A 27303-nucleotide genomic window follows, 5' to 3' on the forward strand; every position below is an offset into this window, starting at 1 on the left:
TATTTTAGACTGCCGCACCTTTTTGTTCCGTGTTATTGTGCAATATTTTATGTGGCATAAAATGGATTGCATATTTTTTTCTGTTTATAAATATGCAATTTGTTATCATAAATTAGTTGTATGTCATTATTTTTGTTCGAAATGTGCAATAAAATTTTATTTAAAATTTAGTTCCTTAAGACTATTTAAAAAGTTGTTAAGTACTCAATAATCACTGTAAAGATAATGTCCTTATAGTAACCAATGACCCTCCTTAGTCACAGTTCCTAAATGAAGGAATATTGTAGGTATCCATGAAGTTAAGATCATTATTCATTAATTTGCATTTTTGTGATGTTACTTAAGATAATGTATTATGTTTCATGTTTTTATGATTCCATTTTTAGGCTTCCATACTTTTTTATGGCCAATATGATTGGTTTATTATACTACAGTTATAAATAAAACAATGTTTTTCATTCATATTACTTTCCCTTATTAATTTGTATTAATACTAACTTAGACTTAGCCTAAGATTACTAGTGGCTTCACACTATTATTCACTAAATCACCTGATAATATAAGAAAGTACAGATTTTTAGATATATCACATTTTACTGATGTGATCAGTTCTACTAGGTATTTTATAGGTGAAAAAGAAAACAGAATGTTTTAATTAAGTCAGTATATTTGTTAAAAAAATATTGCATACAGTCTCATGCCGATATGGTTCCAGAACCCCATTGTCTTTAAAATCTAGTTAAGATCGGGATTAGTACACAATGAGGTAAGTATGAAACACATACCGATTATATTCATTCTTGTACACAAATACACAGGATAAGCAGTGATTTACATCTTGTTTTAATATAAGACAAAAAAATAATAATAAACAGGGTCCGTTTTCAGTTTTATTTCATGAATAAACAGGTTGTTTTCATATTTCGTAACAAGTTACGAAATTGTTTATTTTGATCAACAAAAGAAAATAACGATATTTATTACAATTCTGTAAAATTACGAGTGTTTTTTTGTTCTGTCATATATTAAAATAAGTGTGAGTATACAGATAAGTTTTAGCACCAATTACTTAAATGGCATATAAGAAGGACTTAATAATAACTTAAGGAATATGGCATCCACAAATTATTTAAAACGGCAGAAAATTATTGAGAAGAAATGTTTTTAATTATTTCTGTACTCGTTTAGCAAAAATTGCAAATATTCCCGTTTTAGTAATAAGACATTTGTTCATAATAGAACAAATTTGTTCAAACCTTTCAGTTACCGTTAATGAGTAAGTAACAAAAACACTGTATAGAGGAAAGTATCCCACCACCTTGGAGGTAAAAGGCCCTATTTGCACACAATCATGCAAAACTGGCCTATATGACAAGTCCCTGGTTATAAGAAAATACAAAATTAAATATTTACTCAAGTCAACTTTGACTTAATATAGAAAATAAATGTTAATAGTTAAACGTTACGTTGTAAATGAACATAATTGCAACTAAAAATATTGCTACAGGACGGATTCGATATCATTATCACAACATAAATATCTAAATTCCATGGTACTGCTAAATACATATATGTAAAACTAAACTTATGCTAAGTATGACTGAATGAGGTGTTCCTACATTAAACAGACAGATTTTTCTAATTTGAAGGCTAATAACATTTTTTCGAATTTTCGTAACCAGTTACGAAACTGTAATATTTAATATGATTGTAACTGGTTACGACGTTGGAAGTTTCTTGACATCTAGTGACATTTTTGACATCTATAAGGTACACAAACGTCACAAACTTTATTTTAAATATACTAACATTCTGTCTTTCGAAATTTGTTTTTTGACTATCAAATTGTTGGCCAATGCTTAGAACACGAGACATGATAATAATTAGAATACATAAAAAAAATGTAGCTAAACATAAAATATTGCGATAAAAATCTCGCAAGGAACACCTATTTTTATTTTAATAATATTACATTATTAATTCGTTTCTCAACCCGACTATCCACTATCTAATTTATTCGATGTCTTTGAAACCGACAAAAGCGTTTAAATTGTGATATAATGTTATTTTGTATTTATTCCACAAGACTATTTAAGCATAACTTCTTTTTGTAAACATAACTACTAGGTTTTTACACTAAGAAGTTATGAAATAGAACTAATTTTAACCCGATATTTTATTTTGAGGTTGTGATACGCCTTTACACTAATGAAATGAGCAAGAAATAACAATTTCATTGGTATTGCTACAACCCCCAAAAGTTTATCCGACATTATGTTCTTTTATTTTTCACTTAATTCCTTAATTTTTTTCAAAATTGTTTGAATACTTATACTGATAATGATTACCCTTTTGTGATGTTTTGTTTATTTTTAAACTAAGTATATCTTAGTTCGTTACAGCCTGCCCTCCAACAATTTTATTAAACATTTTCCTCTTTTTTTGCTTCCGTAACAGCCTCCTCCTATACTTTAGAATACTTCCCATGTTTGACATTTTCGTCACGTTCCTTAGAATGTGTAAGAGGTACGTTTAACCCTTAATTTCAAAGCCAGAACCCTTAAACTGGCCCCTTTTTTGTATTTGCTTTCTAATTCATTAAAATTATTTAGTGTCAAGCAAGGTTTGAGTTCAGCACCTTGACTTGCGAAATTAAGGGTTGAAATAAAGAGGCTGTAAAAGAAGCAAACAAATCGTCAGGTGACAACCAAAACGAAACTAATTACAAAAAAATAATTAAAAAGGTATGGTTCACTATGGCTATGAACTTGTGGTGGTAATTAGTGAGTTTCGGTTGTCACCTGACGAAATGGGAAAGGGGTCATCAATTAATTACATCACACGTTTATTGGGGGAGGGGGTCAAGAAAATGTGAGTTGTGAAAAGGGGGAGGGGGGAGTCACGAACTTTGTGACGTCACATTAACTTATTTAAATTATTTTATTCGCAGTACAATTAAATAACAAGTTTTTGGAACGATAATCTTTTTTAATCGTTTAATTTCCTTTCCTTATCTGTTTTGGGTTATAAAAGTACTAATAATATTTTTGTCAAAAATCTTTTGAAAATATTAATAATACTTCATTGAAAAAATGTGACGTCCCACCAGGGGGGTGGGGTTTGCCAAATGTGACAAGGAGGGGGGAGGGGTCAAAAAACCTCCAAATTCGTGTGACGTAATTAATGGATGAACCAAAAGTACTGATGTAAACACATCAGAGTGATGTGTACAGTTTGGAAGTATATTTTAGCTAGTATGTGAATACCCAGTATTAGTATAAGGGCCACTGTACAGCGAGCTGCCGGAATGGCTCTTGCCGCGCCTGCGCGCGAGGATGCAAGCGATGGCGGCGATGACGCACGCCATGAGGATGACGCCGGCGATGCAAATGCCGATGGCGAAGTTACGCTGCGATATGCAGATCTCGTCGTCTTTCTGGAAGTAGAAATGATAAAATTTAGGTAAGCTCGGCGGTATGGACTAAATAGTAGGGTTTTGTCATGTGTGACGTTTTCAATCAAAAGGTATTGTCGCGTAACATAAGGACGAAAATTGCTTGTATCTTTATACGAAAAACCTGTCAGAGCGTCCTTAGGAGCGGCAATGTGGTACCTTTTGCTTGAAAAAGACACATGTAGTAATGCATTTCATATTCGAGATATTAAGAGTCCTCGGCAAGCTCGGCCGAATTGCAAAATACAAACGTAGTTCCGCTCTCATTTTAAAACTTCGTGTTGGATTGTAATGAAACTTTGTACATACAATGACCTGAGGTAAATCAAGGTCTGAAATTAGTTTATAGCTCCAGTTTATAAAACAAACGAAATAGAGCAACAAGTTTTGTTGAAAAACTTAAATTCGCTGTATTTTTTTAACTATGGTATCTGAAGCTAATTACAGACATAGATATACCTTATCCTATTGTAAGTACAAAGTTTCAGAGCAATCTAGCTAGTCGTTTTAAAATGAGAGCGGAACTACGTTTGTATGGAGAATCGAGCTTGCCGGAGACCCTTATGATAGTAGGATTGTCAATTAGGATATTTGCGTGTATATGACGTGAGTAGCGTTTAATAATTTGAGCGGTTTATGTTAAGATTTATTAGTTAGCCTATAGATATAAGATAATAAATCCTGGGTCGCTGAGGAATTTGCTACATGTCCAACCCATCTTCATTCAATGACGTTGACTATTTACCAGTTAAGATTTCTTGAGAACGCCTGTAGATTAGATAAAGAATTCAACATTTTCTCAAGACTACCTACTACATGTTTAGACGACGTTGGAAATAGAGCGAGATATATCGCGTTGAGTGTCATGGACGGGAAGAATGAGAGACGTACTTACGCACTAACCTTTTCACTAGTGACCTCGTTGTCAAGCGAGTCTTGACATATGTAAAACCCGGAAAACACTTGTGCAGTCGTGGCCGGTGATCCTTCTCGTGGCATGAACGAATAAGTGAATGAATAACTGACCTTCTCACTAGTGACCTCGTTGTCAAGCGAGTCTTGACATATGTAAAGCCCGGAAAACACTGCCACAGTGCAGCAGTGGCCGGTGATCCTACTCTTGGTATGAATGAATGAGTGAATGAATAACTGACCTTCTCACTAGTGACCTCGTTGTCAAGCGAGTCTTGCTCGTTGACATAAAGTCCGGAGAACACTTCCACGGTGGCCGGTGAGCCTTCTTCTTGACGGCGCACGCGCCGCTTGTGAGAGCACGGTTCCTGCAACAGTTTTACAAGTAAATATAAGAGTTAATGTAGAGTCGAACAAAGTTAACTCATCATAGCATTTGCATATAACAAAGTGTGGAAGGTCATCATAAATATCTCATTTAGAAATATCTCATAAAACTATGAAAATATGGCGTTATATTACAATGGGATGACTCAAGTCAAATAGCTTCACGTATACACGCTAGCAGTAATAAAGTAAGTAAGAAAACACTTTATTGTACGAAAAAGAAAGGAATCAAGGTAACATCAGATAAAAGTAGTACAAAGGCAAACTTATCCCTAAGAGGGATCTCTTCTCTTCTTCTTCTTCTCTTCTTATAAATAACTAGTATGCCAAGAACGACACGTATGCGTCACAGTACTTACACAGTCGGTGGGATGGTTCAAGTCACACAATTTCACTTCGCATGTGTAATACACGCTGGCGGTGTATGGGAACTTGTGTGCCGGAAACGACACGCGTGCGTCCTGTCGTTCGTCGCCGTATTGGAACATGCCCATTATCTCGCCGTCTAACGGGCAACTGGAACAGATTTATTTTTATTTTTAGCGGTATTGAAAGGAAGAAACTAGACGACAGTACCGAACAACATCCGACACCCTTTCATCAACGATTAGTCCGGTCGGCCCAGCCTAGGCCGTCTCTCACGAAGCTCTCGGAGACGTTTCTGTTTCACAGACACCAGTAAGTAGTCTTACTCGTCTTTAGCATCATAACAAAATCACCGGCATCACCTATCAAACTGCTCGGCCAGCCTAGCCCGACTCTCACGGAACACTAGGAGATTTGCAGACCGAAACTATCAAAAACTTAAAGCTATGGACCTAACAAGTACCTGAAAAAAAAATTGGTGCTTTTGTCCAGATAATTGCCATAAGTCTTTCCCGTCATCAGCGACCAAACTGTGCTCAGCACAGCGTAGCCCCCTCATGGTTCACTCAGAGACGACAAGACCGAAACGTCTGTTTCCAAAGACACCACTAAGGCTAGTTATCATAGCAGTCATACCCATCGTTAGCAAACAAGCTCTTCTGGCCCAGCCTGAGCCGTCTCTCAAGAAAATTCGAAGACAAGGATGCCAAAATGCCTGTTTCCAAAGACGCCACAAGGGTTATAGGCATAATACTTACCCGTCATCAGCTATTAAAGTCTGTTCGGCCCAGCCCAGTCCGTCTCTCACGGAACACTCGGAGACGAGGAGACCGAAACGTCTCTGTTTCTCTAGAGACACCACTAGGGTTAGCGTGTCGCCGATCCGTACGTTAGACGCCACCTGGAATGTGAAATGGTTAAGACAATTACAAAATAACAAGTTAAGCTCTGTTAATTTAATATCAACTGTAATAAAAACACTTTCATCGCCAAGCTTCCCAAGGGTTTAAAAAAAAACAGTTATTTCAGGTCTTAAAACCCATATTTTAACAGATTACAAAATATAAAATAAAAATGAAAAATATAGAAAAAAACATTGATAAAAATTAAAATTATAAGACATTTACACTACAAACATGCTTTTTATATATGTACATTAATTAATTATTTACTATATAAATATATTAATTATTATTTTTCTTCTTCTTTCATACATTAAAATGTTTATTTAATGTATAAGCGCTTACTTACTAATATATGTTGAATATTAATTAATTTTTAATAGCGGGTTTAACCGTTATGTTACGGTCTGGATTAAAAAACCACGTCATAGAAAATTACTATATATTACGTATATTTACGCCATAATTATACTTAACAGATATCTTATGGATATAGGTTACCTACAGTTTGTACGCATACATATATGTATACATATGTACTTGACGATTTTATCACACATGTTTAACAGAAAAGGAGTATGTAACCTACCCCTTTATAATTATCTGGATAAATGTACAATATGAAAATTTAGCAAGGCGTGAAATTTGGGAATCCCCAAACTTCACGCCCAAATGATTAATGTGATTACCTACCCCAATATGACCCAAATGATTAATGTGATTACCTACCCCAATATGACCCAAATGATTAATGTGATTACCTACCCCAATATGACCCAAATGATTCATGTGATTAAATGGAAAAGACAAGTTATGTAATCGTAATCATTTGTAGAATAACAAAACTTCCGTGAGACACAGACATATTAAATATATTAATAACGGGTCACTCACGTGTTTTAAGTCGAAAACGCTCGACATGTTTCACTCCGTACCGAGGAGCGTCACCAGGAGCTTGCGTCGACGGTGACGGACCGGCGCAGACTGCGGGCCGCAGCCCTCCGCGCCCGGTGGCGGCAGGGGGGGCGAGGAACTACCCTCGTTTACGGCATTATTGTCAAATGATGGGTTGCACACAACACTCACTACGTCAGTCGCTAATGGTTCGTCCCCACTGTCCACCGACGTAGTACCCAAAACAGTTTTCCAGCTCGGAGGCACTGACCAACCACAATCACGGTTAAAATTCGGATAACGACCAATTTCGATAGCCTCCCGTACTTTTCGCTGAATCACAAACTTCACATGTCGAGCGTTTTCGACTTAAACCCGCCCTCACGTGTTTTAATTAATATATTTAATTTGTAGAATATATATTATTTACCTGTTTATCTTTCGGGTCCCCTTTGTAAATCTTCATCGTAACGGATGGCAGCAGACCCGAGTCTTCGTCGAAATCCTCTCTGAAATAAATAAGAGAAAAATATTTAATATACGTATCTGGTTTTGTATTCAAATGAGAGCTGGATTGGAGCAATCGCAAATCTGACAGTAGATTTAGCAATCGAACTGAGGAGCAGAGCCTAGTTGTTGAACTTACTCTTCATCCAAAGTATTGGAGCTAAGGGCCGAAGCTCCAATACAGGGCGTAGATGTGGAACTGTGCCAAGTCCCTCCGTCTATATCTGCACCGTACACGATAGCTGCCCTGTCTAGGACTAGTTAAACTTACTGTTCCTCAAGAGTGTTGGAGCTAAGCGCTGAAGCATGATAGCTGCCCTGTTTAGGACTAGATGAACTTACTGTTCCTAAAGAGTGTTGGAGCTAAGCGCTAAATCTCGAGGGTAGATGTGAAACTGCACCAAGTCCCTCTGTCTATATCTGCACCGTACATGATAGCTGCCCTGTCTGTTGCCAGTGTTGCCTAATTGTTGAACTTACTGTTCATCCAAAGTATTGGAGCTAAGGGCCGAAGCTCGAGGGTAGATGTGGAACTGTGACAAATCCCGCCGTCTATATCTGCACAGTACATGATAGCCGCGACCCTGCCCGGTGACCAGGCGGAGGTGGGGCTGGACTATGATATTGTTGAAGTATTCTACAGTGCCATCGTCCTGAAAATAAAGACAATTGTGTGTTAATGTTGTTTCTATTGATATTTTTTTAGTGGTATATCTACTACTACAATCATGACACATTTGGCAAGGGAATCCTCTAAGACAGCGCAAATTGAAACAATCTAGAAAGAATGACATCTGAATGAACTGAAAAATGATATTTGAATCATTGTCACTTAATTTACTAAATACGTTATAGTCCCACGGGCTCATTGCCAAAAAGCCGCTGCCATACAATAAGCTCCCATTTAGAATTAGGCAAAGAGGATATAATAAGATAGAGCGGTACTGTCATAGTAAATTTTGTAACCGCTGTAAATTCACTGCCATCTATCGACATACTTGCGCGCACTAGACTGTGGTGCGCACCCGGAGGATGAAATAATTTGCGCACTCGTTACGAAAGGACACTTCCGTTTTATTATGTGTGTTATATATTTAGCGCCTCGAATACATGAGGATCGATATTACTCCACTTTTCAATGTATAGAGAGAATCATAAATACTTACTCTTATCCTATCATTATTGTAGGTGACTTCAATTTGTACTCGGCCACGATGAGTGTACGAAATGCCTTTGAAAGTGTTCTGTCTTATTGTAATCTTACACAGCAAAATACTGTATTAAATAGTCTTAACCGAATATTGGACTTAGTCCTATCAAATGAAATGATTACTGAGATGACTGTTACTGAGGCTACTGCGGGGCTAGTTTCATTTGAAAAGCATCATACTCCTATTAGCATAGAAATTACCTGTCCTACGATATTTAATAAGCGACCTACCCATCAAATTCACAGTCGATCTACTATCACAACTCGTGAGAGAAATTATCGAAAAGCAAATTTCTTAACCCTATATCATAGGCTGGCAAATTGTGATTGGTCGGAACTATATAACATAAGCGAAGTAAATGACTGCGTCGAGTGTTTCTACTCCATTTTGAATGGTATATTGTCTGAATGCGTCCCATTTAAAAGCCCCCAAACAACTAAAGCTCGTCAAAGCTATCCTGAATGGTTTACTCCCGATATTATACAGTTAAACAAAGTAAAAAACTCGTATCACAGACTATTTAAGCAGCACGGGACATCAACTATACTACGCTTTATTTGCTTACTATCGAAGAATGATAAACGTCCAATCAGAAGCTGCTATGCTAGCTTTTATCAACAAGTTACAAAATAATATTGCAACGGACCCCTCCTCTTTCTGGGCATATGTTAAAAACCGCCGTGGTTCTAACCAACCTGTTACGTTTGGCGACATGCCTCCACAAGAAGTCGTAGACTCATTTGCCAAATTTTTCAAAAGCGTTTTCCTCCAGAATGCCCCCGCACTGGACGTAACGGCAGCATGCACTTCTGCTACGGCAGAGTCACAAGATACAAATGGTCGGATCGTTAGCATTGACTATATTAGTGATGCGGATGTTCGCACAGCTATCAATCGTCTGCGTCCCAGGTCTACTCAAGGCCCCGATGGCATTCCTCAATTCTTAGTAAAGGACTGCCGTGATGCATTCGTCAAACCACTCAAGTATTTGTTCAATCTGGCATTAAAAAATAAAGCATACCCGTCGGTTTGGAAAACATCAAAAGTCCTACCAATACACAAATCCGGTTCCAAATCTGATATACATAATTACAGACCGATTGCAATATTATCGATATTCGGAAAAGTATTTGAGTCCATTATATATGCCCAAGCAAGAAAGCAGCTGAATGGTTGGTTTTCTGACGAGCAACACGGTTTTCTGCAAAAGCGATCAACCACATCAAATCTGATTAATACTGTCACATTAATAGCCAATAACTTGGATCAAAGAAGGCAAGTAGATGTTGCCTACTTTGACTTCCAAAAAGCATTCGACAGAGTAGATTGTGATATTTTACTTAAAAAACTGTCTATGGCCGGATTTACTGTACAATTACTTCAGTTTTTAGCCAGTTACCTCTCAGATAGGCACCAGTACGTTCAGTTTAATGGCTGCAGATCTACCCCATTCGTAGTCACTTCTGGTATTGGACAGGGAAGTAATCTGGGACCCCTAATGTTCCTAATTCTCATAAACGACTTGCCGACAGAAATTAAATTCTCGACCTGTGATGATGATTCCGATTCCGATGATTTAAAATTAGTTCTCCCGATTGTCGATCCGAATGATCCCACATTGCTTCAGCTTGATATAGAAGCAACTTGTAACTGGGCGTCAAAAAATAGCCTTACCCTTAACATAGACAAATGCTCAGTAATGACATACGCCCGAGTTCGCCAGCCTATAACCTACCAATACACTCTTCAGAGCAAACCTATGAAGCGTACCAATGAAATTAAAGACCTTGGTGTCACTTTTGATTCCCAACTAACATTTAATCCACACATAGCCAACGTTAGTAAAGAGGCTAGAAGATGTCTGGGATTCATAATTCGGCAAGCTAAATCATTTACCAATCAGCACGCCATTACCATCTTGTATAACGCTTACGTGCGTAGCAAGCTGGAGACGAATGCCATCATCTGGAGCCCCCATGAGCAACAATACGTGCTTCTATTGGAAAGAGTGCAAAAATCGTTTGTGCGATTCCTATACAAGAAAATATACGGCGCATACCCTTTCCTATATCCAACGCTCTTCATATATGGTATGGTAAACTATACATCCCTTGAAGCCCGAAGAAACATATACTTAATTAAATATTTTTTCCATCTAATTCGCGGTCAATTAACAAACTCCCAACTGTTAGCACAAATACCGTTACGCGTTCCCCGTTTATCAACTAAACAACTGCGTACTCGCCGCCGCGATCTCTTCTCCATTCCTCCAGCGCGCACGCGCGCGCTCGCCTCCTCTCCACTGCACCACGCGTTAAAATTGATGAATGACATACTGGACAGCACAAGCAGCTTGACATTTTCTTCTCCCCGGAGACTAAATTTTTAAGTGCAACATCTCGTTACTTGGAAAGTATTGTAACCCCTAGCTCTATTGTAGAATCTGTGACATAATTGTTGTAAACGTTTGTAATTAAGTTTAGATTATATTATGTTATGTTGTATCTTTTATTTGTTAATGTGAATTTAATTTATACTGTGAAAATAATAATGATTTGTTGAAATTTCGTTTGGATTAAATTGTACTGTAATATTTGTTACAATAAAAAAATAGTTAATAATGTGACATGTGACATACATAATGATGATAATTTAGTATAATTTCATAATGACATAATAATATAATATAAGTATGTACCTATTTAATGATATAATTCGTAATGAAACATTTGATAGAATTGTATAATAACAGAAAGATGAATATGTAGAATTATATTAGTGTATAATCACATGAAATAATTACTAACAACACTATTAGCACGTAAGGTTTATCTGTAAGTGCTGATATGTATAATAATAAACAAATAAACAAATAATAAACAAATAATACTTTAAAACTAAAAATGAAGATTTATAAAAATACGTTAAAATGTATTTAAATATGGATAAATGATTTTTTTATTTGTATTAATTATTTTTATATGATTTTGACCCATGTTCTTTCACTGATGTGCGTTAAAATTATAAATAACAAACAAAACCGTCAGCGCCCTCTACACGAGAGTAGGCCAAAACTAGTGGCGCCCTTTGATCAAGAATCAAATTTTCGTAATTTTCGAGGCACGTTTTTTCCTTAGACTGTATCTATCTATTACGGAGTTATATCTATCTTTGATTAGGCAAAGAGGATGAATTAGGTAAAACGACATCCTCAAACAAACAGAAAAGTTAAAAAAATTAAAATTTCAAAAATATTTAATATTTTTTTTACTGGAACTTGAACTTGTCAATAAAGTTACTTTAGTTATAGTTTGTAAGTCGTGGACTAAAGTTACATGATTTTACGGTACGAAATGATACTGAAATTAAAACCTTGACCGTACCGCCACTTTACACCATATTTTATAACTTTTACATTAAATCATCGTTTTTAACCCAAGGTTAAGGTCCGAGTGGAACTAACGTACCTATTACCAGAATTTCATCAGAAGCTTGAAAATCTAACCATCAACATTCCAATAAAAAAGCATACAACTCTATTTTCAATTAAATAAAGCATATTTTCGTTCGATGAAGTATTCCTATCAAATTGTTTATATTCAAAACCAAGTTACCAAAAGCGTCTCACAAAGCTTTTATCTTTACAATAATAAACGCTATTTTTGTGTAATTGTTAGTTTTTAGTGTTAATTTGTATTGTTTCGTTGTGGTCACGCGAGTTAGCGTTTCTTCACGGAACCTTGTTTTACAATTTCTTGTTTACCTGTTTCTGTGGTTTTTGTTTTGTGCATTAGTTTTGCTAAGATTTTATTATATAAATAGTATCGCTCTTTAGCGATAAGGCCGCCTGTTGTTTACCTCTGTCTTCATGTATTATTTGTGTTTCCATGTACATTTATTCTGAGGTTGTGCAATAAAGAGGATTTGTATTGTATTGTATTGTATTGTATTTGTCATCTCGGTACAATTCAATATCAGTCATCTACTATTTAAAAATAAATTTTCAACATTAAAAAAAACGGTATTAGGTATATCTATCTATTCCTATTGACCTAATTATCTGGGAGGTATGTGTTATGTATTCAACTTAAATTATGATTCTATGTATCTACTTACTAGTCTAAGTATTAAAAGACTTGTGTGTAGTTCTTATGAAACTCGCTTTCAGCTAGTTTCATAAACCCACAGTCGTGCGTTAATGCCTTGCCTTATGTAGCAGTACAGAAACTACTATTGATATTTTACCGTTTGGAACATTTCAATACCTATAACGAAAAAAATTTGATCAATCCAAAGAGACCATCAATTATGGGTAGCATTCGACATATTAGACATTACAAATATTATAATTTTAATATAAATAAATATATACCCCTATATTTATAATTCTACACACGAATTACTAATTATGTCACATCCTGATCCCGACACGACAAAACTGAGTCACAACGAACCAAATTCAAATTCCGTACGGTTTTAATTTTTCCGTCGTGCGCACGCCGGACGTGACGTCACATCCACCCATATTGCACCCTAATAACATTATTAAGTTATGTCACAGGGCGGACACGCTATACATAAAAAAATCACTTGCGTTTCTATGTGTGAACGGCACGTCTGTACACGCGTCATAGTGTAAGTTGCTAAAATAGTACTGAGCGGCCGGCAAACGGCCGTCAATCTGCTGTCGCGGGGCGAGGTAATTCGAGTCGGGGCGGGGCGGTGCGTGGCCGTTCTGTATGATAATACTACTACTTATTCTGTGGTAATGTTACAAAGAGAAGGTATTAAATTTAGTGGTACTTATAGACCGCGAACCAGGCGCAAATTTCGTCAGTCATCGTCTCCGGGCGAAAACTCGTATAGCGGTTAACGGATGTGTATGATGAATCCTCGTGAACGTCAGCTGCCGCTCCGTTGGTGGGTTGAGGAATGGCAGCAAATAAAGTCTATATTTTTTTTTGTCATCGCCTCCCGCTTGATACTTTGTCAGATGATAGTTTAGATGCTACTGTGAATAAACAAAACCGTCGGCCGATTGATGTATCGCTGTGGAAAGACCGTCAGCTACTCGTACATGTACTAATTTTATAAAGCCTTAATAGACTACATTAGTAGGGCCTTGATAATCCGTACCTCAAAAAAACAACCCCTGTTCGGACTCACGGAGCGTTCGGATTATAGTATGTTAGATAAAAAACATATTTCGAAAAAATATATTTATTGTCGTATATAGCTTTTAAGATATTTTTATTGTACGTTTTGTGATTCTCTAATTTTGTGTTTTATTATTGTGTAACTTTCTATGTCTTTTAATCATTGTGTGTTTATGTTTTATTTTTATATTTCGTGCATAGTTATAAGAATCAATGTCCCACAATAAATATTACCTATTCCCTAACTTTGTAAAATAGCGTAAGCTGATTGGCCAATAAATGGATACTGACTCTGCACAACACACCCACGTGACACAGTGGGCGGGGCGCGGTCGCGCTATCATATAAATATGACTGCCCAACCTAGCCTCGTCAGTGTGTATTTCCGGCTACGGCAGCGGTCGAGTGAGGTCGTGCTCACAGTGCGCTCTTGCTTGATTGTTGTCATAGCTTGGTGATCTCTCAGACTTGCTCTGTCTCGCTCGCTCTCTGCTCCCCCTCGTGGTAATTTATCGCAAATTATCACAAGGACAGCCCCGGGTGTGTTAGCTCAGACTTTCTTAAGTCCCCAGTTGACCCGTGTGTCTCAGCCCCTCTGGAAATCCACGCTCGTAGTGGTCGCTCAGTGTTAAAACTGAGTGGGCTTGACGCCGATTGGCCGATACCCGTTAGTTAAGACTTTCTTAAGTCAGACCCGCGTGTCTCTGCCCGTTGAAAAGACCACGCTCGCAGTGGCCGTTTGTGGTGGATACTATAACAGTGCCAAACGAAGCCACGAACGGGGTGGATACCACCACGAAGCCCAATAACCTCAACCCAGTCCGATCCTCTCCCCTCGTGTAGGCACACATTTAGTGGACTGACACGGCGGACAAGTGCGTACCAACCCGACAACGACCCTAGACTCACATTCACAGCCCGGTACCCTAGTAGGCCTAGTTTGTAAGTACGTGCGGCGACCACATTAGGATGGAGGTGACAGCCGAGATTGCGGCGTTGCGGGAGCAAATGGAGGAGCTACGGGCCAGTCACGACCGCCAGTCGGTCGAGATAAGCAACCTGAAGTCTGAAAACGACCTCTTGCGTGCGGCTCTCGACAAGGCTGTTGTCGTGGCCGGCCCAGGCAAGGCCATCCGCCCCTCAATGCCGCCATCCGAAGCTGCGCACAGCCAGGCCCCTCTGGCCACCCCGGCAGACACCACGCCTGCCCCGGCCCCTCCGGCCATCATGGGACCGCCGCCGCCGCCGCCGGCGCCGACGGCCGCCATACCAGCCCCCCTGCCCCCGGCCCCTCAGGCCATCGCACCCACAAGCGTGGGCACCCGTAGGAAGCCCCGTAAAAAGGCAGCCGCGCCTGTCTATGACTCCCCTCCGGCCCATAAGGCCCGCTCCCCCGCGGTTCCTAGCGTAAGGAAATCCCGCTCTCGCTCGCCAAAAGCGCGTGAAGAGCGGGTGTCTGATCGCGACCGCGGCTACTCCCATTCTCCTTTTACCCACATACTGACGGACCAGGAGAACCTAGACCTCATTTACTCCACCGACGACATGGACGACGACACTGACACCAACAAGGAGGAGTGGAAAAAGGTGGAACGCAGCCGTAAGGGCAAACGATCTCGGCCGAAGTCTCCAGCGGACTCGACGCCGGCGTCGAAGACGCCTCGGACTCCCTCCGTCACGGCACCCTCTGTGCAGGCCCCTCAGGCCCGTAGTGCCACTCTGGCAAATGGCGGAGGGTCTTCGGACTCAGAAGTAGATGCGGCGACCCCGCCGACTCCTGCCTCCAAGGCGCCCTCAGCGCCGGCCCCTCAGGCCCGTAGAGCCACTCTGGCTAATGGCGGCGGGTCTTCGGCACCAGGGGTCAGCCATAATAGGCTCGATTTCCTGGTTCTGGTGGACGTGCACAGATGGACCGCTGTTAGGGCTATGTTCCAACAGCGGGGCATCCCGGTGCACCACACCGAAATCCAAACCGAGCCCTATTACGGTCTCAAAATATGGGTTCAGGGATCCGATAACTACCGCGCCCTGGCCAGACTCCTAGAGGAACTTAGCGTGCAGTTCAACAGGCGACAGTTCCCCGAGGAGAAAGACCATAGGGCCGTCATCAGGAATGTCCCCAGGGACATCCCTGATGACGAGGTCAAAGCGGACCTCCAAAAACAAGGAGTCATCGTCAGGGAAGTCTGCCGCCTCCATCATAAGACTAGGGGCAAATATGATATCGTATTGGTGAAGACCGATCCGACCCCGGACACTCGTAAGGCTCTTCAAGCCATAAAACACTGCGTAGGAATTTCAGTTAGGGTAGAACCTCCTAACAAGAGGAACTACATCTCGCAGTGTCACAACTGCCAGAGGTACGGCCACAGCGCGCGTGGCTGTCGCTCTGCCCCCCGGTGCGTCAAGTGCGCTGGCGACCACGAGTCTCGCGGCTGCAAACGTCCGAAGGGTTGCAAGGACCCGGAAGGCAGGCGGTGCTGCAACTGTTTGGAGCGTAAACTCCCCCATGGGCATACTGCCAACTTTGGGGGCTGTCCTTGCGCTCCAAAACGTAGAAACACCGCTGGCAAACCGCAGTCCACACAACCAAGCGGGCGCAAGCAGGAAGCGAGACAGGTGACTCTCCAGTCCGCTTACGCACAAGCTCCACAAGCCCCTCCGGCCGTAGGGTTAGGCACTCCGCGTAGGACCCCGCCGCCCTCAGCGGCCGCAGCCCCCCGCCCGGCGCCTTCAGCGCCCTGGTCCCAGAGGGACCCCCGATCAGTCCGGGGTGCTCCCGCCAGTCAAGCAGGCCGGCCTGCTCAAGGCCCCCACTCAGGTGTCGATCCACGCATCGGAGCCCTCTCTCCTCTGGAGCGAAGGGAATACGAAGCGCTGATCGACATCGCACTGTCCAAAATAATCGCCGCTAGGTCCGGCAGTCAGAACGGTCAACACCAATATGAATCATAGTTCCCTTAAGCTTAAACCCAGTTCGCTTACCATTGGCATCTACAATGCCAATGGCCTGAGCCGAATGAAGGATGAGGTGACTCTCTTCCTGCGCGATCATTCCGTAGACATTTTACTAGTTCAGGAGACATTCTTCAAACCGTTTATGAGAAGTTTTCGAGTCCCTGGGTTCACTCAGATTAGGAACGATAGGGTGGATAGGCCACTCGGGGGCACGTGCATTTTCTATAAAAGTAGTTTACATTGCATAAGTCTCGACCCCCCGCCACTGACTAACATGGAAGTGTCGGTCTGCCGCATATCGATGGAAGGTCATCCCCCAATATCGATTGCGTCAACCTACCTTTCACCACAACGCGACATACTTCAGACTGACCTTGATAGGCTCGCCTCCTTAGGTCCTTCGGTCATCGTGGCCGGAGACCTAAACAGTAAGCATGTTCAATGGGGATGCGTGGCATCCAACCCCAACGGCATCCGACTCAATCGTCTCTTGCTCGAAAGCATCCCTTTCGATCTCCTCACTCCCCTTGAACCCACTCACTATCCCCATAACGTAGAACACCGACCCGACATACTTGACATAGCACTCCTAAAGAACGTAGGGTTAACCCTGCGTTCTATAGAAGTGGTACACGAACTAAACTCCGATCACAGGCCGGTCCTTTTGAGACTCGGGCCGCACCCTAATCATGCACCTCCTACCAGGACAGTTGTGGACTGGGATCAGGTAGCGCGTGGTCTCCTAAAGACAGATTCTCCCCTGTTAAGAGCCATCCCCGACAACATTACCACAACTCAACAGACAGACGAAGCGATCGACCTTTTCACCAACTACCTCAACGCTGTAAAAAGCGAGGCCTCAAGGGAGGTGTCGGCCGAGGACATCCAACGCCGCCCTCTGCCTAGGGAGCTGAGAGAGTTGGTGACTAGGAAAAATCGTGCTATCAGGACTTACTCTAACTGGCCTTCCCCCGAAAACCGTCAAATCCTGAAGGACTTGTGCCGCGAGTCCAAGCAGCGAATTGCCGAATTTCGGGAGAACTCGTTCAGGGATCTGATGGGGATAAAGCCTAGTCATCTGGCGTACTGGAAACTAGCTAGATCTCTCAAATCAGATGCCGTTTGGTCTACTCCCCCCTTGGATCGCCCGGATCACCCGACCCCCGCGTTCGAGGACGACGAGAAAGCCGAATGCCTTGCGAGTAGCTTAGAGTCCCAATGTACGCCCAGCCTCCTGCCTGCCGATGAAGCCCACGTCGAGAGGGTGAATTCCGAGGTGGACAGGAGATCGCGTCTCCCAGTAACTTCACCTTTCGTTCCGGTGTCGGTTGAGGAAGTCAGCTCCCGCGTAAGGTATCTGCGTGTTCGGAAGTCTCCGGGTGCGGATGGCATTTCCAACCGCATGCTGAGACTTTTGCCCGCGCATCTACTGCTCGTTTTGGTCGGCATCTTCAATGCCGCCCTGACCAATTGTCACTTTCCAGCCGCGTGGAAACGTGCAACGGTCATCGGAATTCCGAAACCGGGTAAACCCCGTACGTCTGCGTCCTCTTACAGGCCGATTAGCTTACTTAGTTCCGTCGCGAAGCTATTCGAGCGAATCCTTCTTACTAGGATTCTTAACTTCACGGTCGCAAATTCAATCGTCATTGACGAACAGTTCGGGTTCCGCGCAGGGCACTCGTGTGTCCAGCAGGTGCACCGCCTCACGGAGCACATCTTAGACGGCTTCTCACGGCTAAGTGGGGTAAAGACTGGTGCGATCTTTCTTGACGTAGCAAAAGCCTTCGACAAGGTCTGGCATAACGGGCTGATATACAAGTTATATCAGATCGGAATGCCGGATAGACTCGTACTCATAATACGAGATTTCCTTACGGACAGAAGCTTTTGCTACAGATTGGAGGGAACGCTATCAGCCCCACACCCCATTAGGGCAGGAGTCCCGCAAGGCTCCGTCCTCTCTCCTACGCTTTATTCGTTGTTCACAAATGACATTCCAAGACACCCGATGGTGCAACTTGGTCTGTTTGCTGATGACACCGCGCTTTTCACGTCTCACGTTCGTCGCGACCTTATCCGGAAATACCTCCAAGAGGCAATCATCGACCTCGGTCAATGGTTTCGTCTTTGGCGTATTGAAGTCAATCCGGATAAGAGCGCGGCTATCATATTCCACCCTACTTTCACCGCGCCGGTCGAAAGGAAGGTGGAACCGGTACGGCTATTTGACCAACCCATCCCGTGGGTGAACGAGGTCAAATATCTCGGCGTCACACTCGACCGTCGGCTGACTTTCCGAAACCACATCCGTAGGGTACGTAACAGAGCGCTGTTCGTATTAGGAAGGCTCGGGTCGATGATTAACAAGTTTAGTAAAATGTCACTTAGAAATAAGCTGACCCTTTACAAGACTTGTGTTCGTCCAATCATGACATACTCAAGTGTGGCATTCTCACACGTGAGTATGTCAAGTCTCAAGCCGCTTCAGGTCGTTCAAAATCGTTTCCTCCGTAGGGCGACTGGTGCCCCGTGGTACCAGACGAACCTCAGTTTGCACCGTGACTCGGGGCTTAACTCCATTTACGGTTTCTTTAAGCAGACTTCGCGGCGTTACTTTGATAACGCTCCGCACCATAGAAATCCGTTAGTTAGGAAGGCTGCGAACTACGTTCCCACTCCTCCACCTCCCCCCTCTGAAGTAACCCGATCCACACTGATTAGGGGACGCTCGGTCCGTCGTCCCAGGCACACACTCACGGATCCGGACGACGCAATCTCAGCGTCCATCGCTAGGATGGCCGCTGAGCGTGCGGCGTCCATCGCGGACACAACGCGTACACAAAGGCTTGCCCGCCGGCGGGGACGTCCACCACGCGACCACATCGACACATTCAGTCCGTTATCAACCCGGTACCGCCGCGTACCGGTTAGCATCATTCCGACAGTCGTCGGGCCTAGCTGAGTTTCTTGCTGGAGTCTTCTCGGCTAGGCTAGGTTGTAGCGAACCAGCGACAAAACTCCCATTAGCTCGATTCCCATTACACCCTCAGATCAGGTTGAGGCCGCTCAACCGATCTGCGCTGGAGCGAAAACTCTTTAGGAGTATTCCAGCGTAGCAAAAACCGTCTCGTGTGATGCGGAAGGGTCCTGGATTTTCCCCAGGCTACCATCCCCCCACACAGTCCTACCGCTCTAATTGCCACCCCTGCAATAGAGCCCAAGTCAGGTTCAAAAAAAAAAAAAAAAAAAAAAAAAAAAAAAAAAAAAAAAAAAAAAAAAAAAAAAAAAAAAAAAAAAAAAAAAAAAAGCCTCGTCAGTCCGTCAACAACTAGTCTACACTTAACATCTTATTAACCCTAAAATAAGTGTTCTTACTAACCCTCACACTAACCCGGTAACATGGTGGTGGTATTTCTGAGGTAATTGGCAGCGGTAGCTTCACTTCGGTCAGCGCGTTCCAGTCTTCGGCGTACGAGCTTCATCGGAAAAACAGTCTACGCTCAACAATTATGGTCCTTCGATAGCCGAATAAAGAACAAAGAAACAAGTACGCGCTGAGTGTCGAGATTTTTCTCCACTCAGATAGAAAAAAGAAGCTTGAAAAACGAACGCGCTGAGCCTTGAAGTACGCTTCGGCTCAGACCCTTACCCAATTACCCCTCCATACCCCACTATACCGGCTTGCCGGTCGGACCGTGCTGTGTTGTAGGTTTTCCTCCACTCACGCGTCCTGGCAACTTTCGTTGCATGTGTCACATGGTGATGCCATCACACTGCTTTCGAACGCTCTAGGCATTGCACTTTGTCATTGCGGGAGATTCAGTGCACCGAGGGATTTACGCTTAGGGGCACTGACGTTGCGCTCTGTGGCGTCAGGGCATAGGTGTTAGGCAGGTAAATTTGTATATAGTTAGGGACCCCCCGCGTGTGTGTCAAGAAAGAAGAAGATGTCTACGAAGAGTACGAGAAATCTTCGACCGCGCGCTAAGGGCCCGCCTGCCCCCGCGCCCACAGAGACCCCTACCCCCTCGTCCGGCAAGACCACGTCTACCGAGACACATACATGGAGCAAAGGCTCCACCGGCAACCAAGTGAATAGCGGTGGAGAGATAGACAACAATTCGGTACACTCGAACGCATTCGAAGATACGGTAGTAGAACGCAGTAGGTCGAATACGCTAGTAAATAAAGACCCCGTGGTCGCGCCGCCGCCGCCGCGGGCGCCGTCTGTTCGTGGATCAATCAGAGGTCGCGAATCGGTAAATAGGGATCGTGATAGTCAATTATCGGTGCTCATGGCCGAGCTCGAGGTTCATAAAGCCGCTCTAGTTGTCGCTCAGAAGCAGTCCGATACTGCCAAATTAAAGCTGCAGATCGCCGAATTGGAGGCGAATTCTGACAGAGGCAGTACCGTGGCTGACGAGTCTGAACGGCGTACTAGGAATTGGGTAGGACAACAGTGTAGGCCGCAGGAGCACGACGTCGCGATCGTGAATAGTAAAATTCCCTTGCCGAAGGAGACAGCGCCGCCGCCGCGCGCCGCCGCCATTGAGCGGGGTACTAGTAGGCCGCAACCGCGTTATTTAGAGGTGCCACACGGCAGTTATGCACCTATCTACCATAAGCCGCCCGAGTTACCCTCATTCGGAGGAGATATAACCGAATGGATTTCATTTAGGGCAGAGTTCGAGGACACGTCTCCCATGTTTAGTGCCGTCAATAACGTAAGTCGTATTAGGCGCGCGCTCAAAGGCGAGGCTCGGACCGCCGTGAAATCAATAATGTACACAGTTCAGGACCCGTACGAAATTATGGAGGCGCTAGAACGGCAATTCGGCGACCCGGAGGAAATTGTGTTAACGGAGTTGCATAATATAAAACGTATGCCGCGCTTGTCAGAAGACAACGCGAACATAGCTTCCTTCGCCGCACATATTGCGAATGCCGTCGCAACCATACGTTCGCTGCGACAAGAGCAGTACCTACACGCGCCTGAACTTGTAAACAAAATCGTGGACAAACTTAATCTGATTGTGCGTTACGAATGGGCAAAATATAGGCAGTCTAATAGTCAAACTCCCGGTCTAGTTGCATTATCGGAGTTTTTGAACGAAATTAGCACTGCAGCCAAACGCGTCAACCGACATAGGCCGTCGAATAGATTGCGGAACACAGTAAACACGGTATCTTTTGAGCACGACCCTAGGCGAGCAAGCAGTTCTCGCGATAGGCGTCGCGCCCCCGCGTTTTCCCGCGATTCTAGCACGGAGTCGGAATCAGATTCCCACAATCATTACGTACGCGAAGCGCCGCGTAGTAATAAACCCGCTATCGCGCAAGTTAAGCCTCGCGATAGTAACAAAAAAAAACCCGCGTCGACCGGAGCTAAGCCCAAACAACCGACATCGTCCGTCCCTGTCTCGCGCAGCACGTGCGCCGTTTGCCAGAACGGCCACGAGCACAAAGTTAGCGCGTGTCGTAAATTTTTAGCGGCGACGATTCCTGAACGGTGGGACTTAGCAAAGGGCGCTAGATTATGCTATAGGTGCTTAGACGCGGCTCACCGTAAGTTCAAGTGCAAGTACATCGCGTGCGGAGTTAACCAATGCGAAGCCGGACATCATAAGCTATTACACGGACTGAACGCGGCCGCGCCCGCGAACGGTAATAGTACTCCGGCGGCAGCGGTTAATAATATTAGGCTCCCGCAAACGTACCTCAAAGTCATGCCTGTAGAGGTGTCGGGACCGCTAGGTACCGTACAAACCCTCGCGCTGTTAGACGAAGGCGCGGCTATGACTTTGATGCTTCACGAAACGGCCGATAAACTCGCGCCTCGCGTAAAAGGCGAAACTCTAGAGATAGAAGGCATAGGCGGCGTAGTCAGAAATCCAGATTCGTATACGTTACGAGTCGCAATACGGGTTTTTTGTAGCCGACACATGGAAATGATGGAGGTAATCACGATTGGCGATATTGGCATAGGAATGCAGGGCGTACCACGTGACGTAGTCGACAAGTGCGAACACTTGACTAAAATCGCGGACGAATTAAGTTACCCGACCGGCATACCTACCATCGTGATAGGCCAAGATAATTGGCACCTCATCATTTCTCGGCAAATATTAGAGGGCCCGCCTGAGCTTCCCATTGCTAGCCTCACTAGACTGGGCTGGGTTTTACACGGCCCAGATAGAACGCGCCGCGCCGCGGTAAACTTTGTAGGGCACGCACGGCCTAAAACCGCGGACGACGAGGCTTTAGAGCTAATGAAACGGCATTTTGACATAGAATCATTAGGCGTTTCACAAAAGCTACCTCGGGCCGATCCCGACCAGCGCGCGCTAGACTTACTGAAAACCACCTGTGTAAAAATACCGGGGGAGAATAGGTATCGAGCGGGCTTATTATGGCGGACAGACGACGAAAAGCTCCCAGATAACCGAGCGCAAGCATTAAAACGGCTGTACAGTCTAGAACGAAAACTAGACCGAGATGCAACGTTAAAGGCCGAATATGCAAAGCATATGGCTAACTTGCTTGACAAGGGTTACGCGGAGAAAATGGAGTCGCCGCCCCCCCTCGATGCGCCCCGGGTGTGGTACTTAGCGCATTTCCCAACTTTTCACCCGCAACGCGGCAAAATGAGATTAGTGTGGGACGCGGCCGCCACGGCCTACGGACGGTCGCTCAATAGCGCGCTTTTGGCCGGCCCCGACTTGTTAGAGTCACTCTTTGGCGTTCTAGTGCGTTTCCGCGAGGGTAAAATCGCGGTAATAGCGGACGTCAAAGAAATGTTTTTACAGATCGAGATAGTTGAACAAGATCGCGATGCGTTACGTTTCGTTTGGCGGGGGGAGGACCGCACCTCTCCACCGCAAGAATACAGAATGAAGCGGCTTATATTTGGATCGGCAGCGTCGCCGACAACCGCGCTATACGTCAAAAACGAAAACGCAAGAACGCATAGCGAACAATTTCCGATCGCAGCTGAAAAAACAATAAAAAATACGTACATGGACGACATGTTGATCGCGCTCGATACGTCCGAGGACGACGCCAGGCGCATAGTAAACGAGGTTTACGAACTAAATATGCGCGCGTCATTCGAGCTTCGCGGGTTCGCGTCGAACCATCCTGCGGTTATTGCTGACGTAGTTAACAGTAAAGAGGAAACGTCATTGTTAGGCGCTAGCGAGAGCGAACGTACGTTAGGTTTGAAATGGAATCACAAGCGTGACACCTTAGGTTTCAACGTAAACTTTCGCAACACGCCCGAGGACGTACTTAACGGTCAGAAATTACCCACAAAACGACAGGTTACGAGTAGTGCGATGTCAATATTCGATCCGATCGGATACGTTAGCCCCATATCCGTCTTAGGCAAGGCATTAATGCAGGAGATATGGCGCACCGGAATCGGATGGGACTCGCCCATACCCGTCTCGCTCGCACCCGCATGGCGATCGTTCATAGATAACGTACAACAATTACGGGACTTGGAAATTCCGCGACACGTGCCCGCATTTAATAGGGAGGCATATATGCATGTTTTTTGCGACGCAAGTGAAAAAATATATGCCGCGGCCGTGTACCTAGTCAGCGTCAACCCCGAGGGGACTAGAACGTCCGCATTAGTGGCCGCAAAGGCCCGAGTGTCACCTCTCCGGGTAGTTAGTATTCCACGAATGGAATTACAGAGCTGCGTGCTAGCAACTAGGTTAGCGGAGACCATAGTCAAAGAGTCAGACTACGTAATAAAGGACAAGTATTTTTGGTCTGACTCCAAAACGGCACTCACGTGGATACGGTCGGACCCACGTAGGTACAAAACGTTCGTCGCACATAGGTTAGCGGAAATCGAGAACACTACCACCCCCGCCAACTGGCGCTGGGTGCCTAGTGCAGCTAACGTAGCTGACGACGCGACGCGCGGTATACCTACGCAATTTGGAGCGAACCACCGATGGTTCATAGGGCCCGATTTCGTACGTAAAAGCGAGGAGCATTGGCCGACAGAGAAAACGCCCGCGCCCGTCGCCGATACGGGCGAAGAACGCGTTAACAAGCTCGTATGCTCGGTAGGCGCCGCGAAAAATAAGTTTGAGTACCTGCCGGAGGTATGCAGGTTCTCAAAGTTCGTACGCTTAGTCCGCGCCACCGCTAAAACACTGGTTGCCGCCGAGGTTTTTAAAGCCGCATTGCTTAAAAAGAAACCAGACACAGACATAAATAAGGGGCATTTGAATTTAGCAGAGATATTGCTTATACGCCGGAGTCAACATGAAGCCTTTCCAGAGGAAATCAAGTTAATGGAAACTGGACGGCCGATTCCGAAGAAATCGCCACTCCATAAAATCGCAGTAAAACTCGACAAAAATGGAGTCATCGTGCTGAACGCCAGAATAGATAAAGAGGTACACATACCCGTTCTACACGCTAAAGAAGATTTCGTTAAGCTGCTAATACATCATTTTCATGCTCTCTACAATCACGGCAACCACTCAACAGTGATAAACGAGCTGAAACAGAGATATTATATTATCGGTCTGCGCGGTAGCATTCGTTATATAACGAATAAGTGCCAATGGTGTCGGACCTATAAAGGGACCACACTCAAGGTTCCTGTAGGCGACTTACCACCAGAGAGGCTCCAGGCGAATCAACCGCCATTTACCGCCGCAGCCGTAGATTTATTTGGCCCAATGAATATTACAATAGGCCGCCGCCGCGAGAAAAGATGGGGCGTATTATATACTTGCCTCACTACCCGAGCTGTGCACTTAGAGCTTGCCGCCTCACTTTCGGCATCCTCTATGATACTCTCACTGCGCAGAATGATAGCTCGGCGCGGCACGCCTACCGTTCTGTACTCCGACAACGCAACTAACTTCTACGGAGCAGAACGAGAAATTGCAGAGGCCAAGAAAACGCTGCCAGACAGTCTAAAGCCATTCCTGACTGAACGAGCGATCACCTGGAAAAAGATACCGCCTGGCAACCCTTCCGCCGGCGGTGCATGGGAACGACTCGTGGGCAGCGTGAAAACTGCATTGAAAGCTACACTAAAAGAGAGAGCACCTCATGAAGAAGTTCTACACACGCTGCTTCTAGAAGCCGAGCACGTAGTGAACTCCAGACCACTGACACCTGTGAATCCAGACCTAGATGTCGAGGCTCTGACGCCGAACCATTTTCTCATCGGCCGGTCGAGCGCAATGGCACCGCTGGGCGTCTTCACAGACAAAGATATGTCACTGTCATCATGGAAGACAGCGCAGAACTTAGCCGATCACTTTTGGAGGCGCTGGCAAAAAGAATACAGACCCAGCCTCCTCCCTCGGCCCAGTGCTCACCAGAACGTGCAGAAGCTAAATATAGGCGACATCGTCATCGTAGCGGACAGCTCTATGCCACGAGGAACATGGCCTAGAGGCGAAATCGCACAACTCTTTCCCGGCCCTGATGGCCACGTAAGAGTAGCCATTGTTCGCACCCGAGCGGGTGAAGTCCGTCGTCCAGTTTCCCGGCTTATACCTATATACTCCACGAATGGAGACGGTGTTGGCACACGCGGGGGAGATTGTCGTATATAGCTTTTAAGATATTTTTATTGTACGTTTTGTGATTCTCTAATTTTGTGTTTTATTATTGTGTAACTTTCTATGTCTTTTAATCATTGTGTGTTTATGTTTTATTTTTATATTTCGTGCATAGTTATAAGAATCAATGTCCCACAATAAATATTACCTATTCCCTAACTTTGTAAAATAGCGTAAGCTGATTGGCCAATAAATGGATACTGACTCTGCACAACACACCCACGTGACACAGTGGGCGGGGCGCGGTCGCGCTATCATATAAATATGACTGCCCAACCTAGCCTCGTCAGTCCGTCAACAACTAGTCTACACTTAACATCTTATTAACCCTAAAATAAGTGTTCTTACTAACCCTCACACTAACCCGGTAACATGGTGGTGGTATTTCTGAGGTAATTGGCAGCGGTAGCTTCACTTCGGTCAGCGCGTTCCAGTCTTCGGCGTACGAGCTTCATCGGAAAAACAGTCTACGCTCAACATTTATTGAAGCTTCAAAATAACAAAAACAAAGAAACTGTTATCAACAAAGTAACTTAACACTACATAATTGCGATGCGAAATCATTTTAAAACTCATGTAACTAATTAAAATGAAAAAAATTAAAAATGAAAACGAAAATATTTATTTCAGACACCAGGTGTCCATATTTTTGTCTACAAGACTATATTAGTACGTTACAATAAAACATAATACTATAAAACTATATAAAAATAAACGTTAATGTTAGAAAAACACATAATAGGATAAGATAAGTTAAGATAAAATGTTTATTTGTAAAAGTCATGTTCATGAGATGTTATTAAAGTTATACAGGAAGCTTCCATGACACCCTGTCAGGGCACACAAATTGTCTTATATCTAGCTTATTACTAAATTACACTTACAGGCCATGCATGCTGCTATTATGTATAATTAATAATTGAATTAATGTATAATTAATATTTGGTTAGA

At 43.9% G+C, this 27303-nt stretch overlaps 1 protein-coding gene and 1 long non-coding RNA gene across 2 annotated transcripts in view; both read right to left on the reverse strand.

Annotated features, from left to right (window-relative positions):
• LOC134752936 (uncharacterized) overlaps positions 1-27303 on the reverse strand; it is a 160245-nt gene that overhangs the window by 90703 nt on the left and 42239 nt on the right. The window lies entirely within an intron of this gene.
• LOC134752841 (cuticlin-4) overlaps positions 650-27303 on the reverse strand; it is an 86181-nt gene continuing 59527 nt past the window's right edge. Inside the window, exons 5-10 of the mRNA XM_063688602.1 lie at positions 7903-8075; positions 7346-7424; positions 5878-6020; positions 5113-5269; positions 4609-4734; positions 650-3436 (exon numbers count right to left, since the gene is read on the reverse strand). Coding sequence (XP_063544672.1) covers positions 3248-3436; positions 4609-4734; positions 5113-5269; positions 5878-6020; positions 7346-7424; positions 7903-8075 — 867 coding nt within the window. The 3' untranslated portion in view covers positions 650-3247. The remainder of the gene's footprint in view (positions 3437-4608; positions 4735-5112; positions 5270-5877; positions 6021-7345; positions 7425-7902; positions 8076-27303) is intronic.

Source organism: Cydia strobilella, chromosome 25 (assembly GCF_947568885.1).
Source record: "Cydia strobilella chromosome 25, ilCydStro3.1, whole genome shotgun sequence".
Classification (NCBI taxonomy): Eukaryota; Metazoa; Arthropoda; class Insecta; order Lepidoptera; family Tortricidae; genus Cydia; species Cydia strobilella.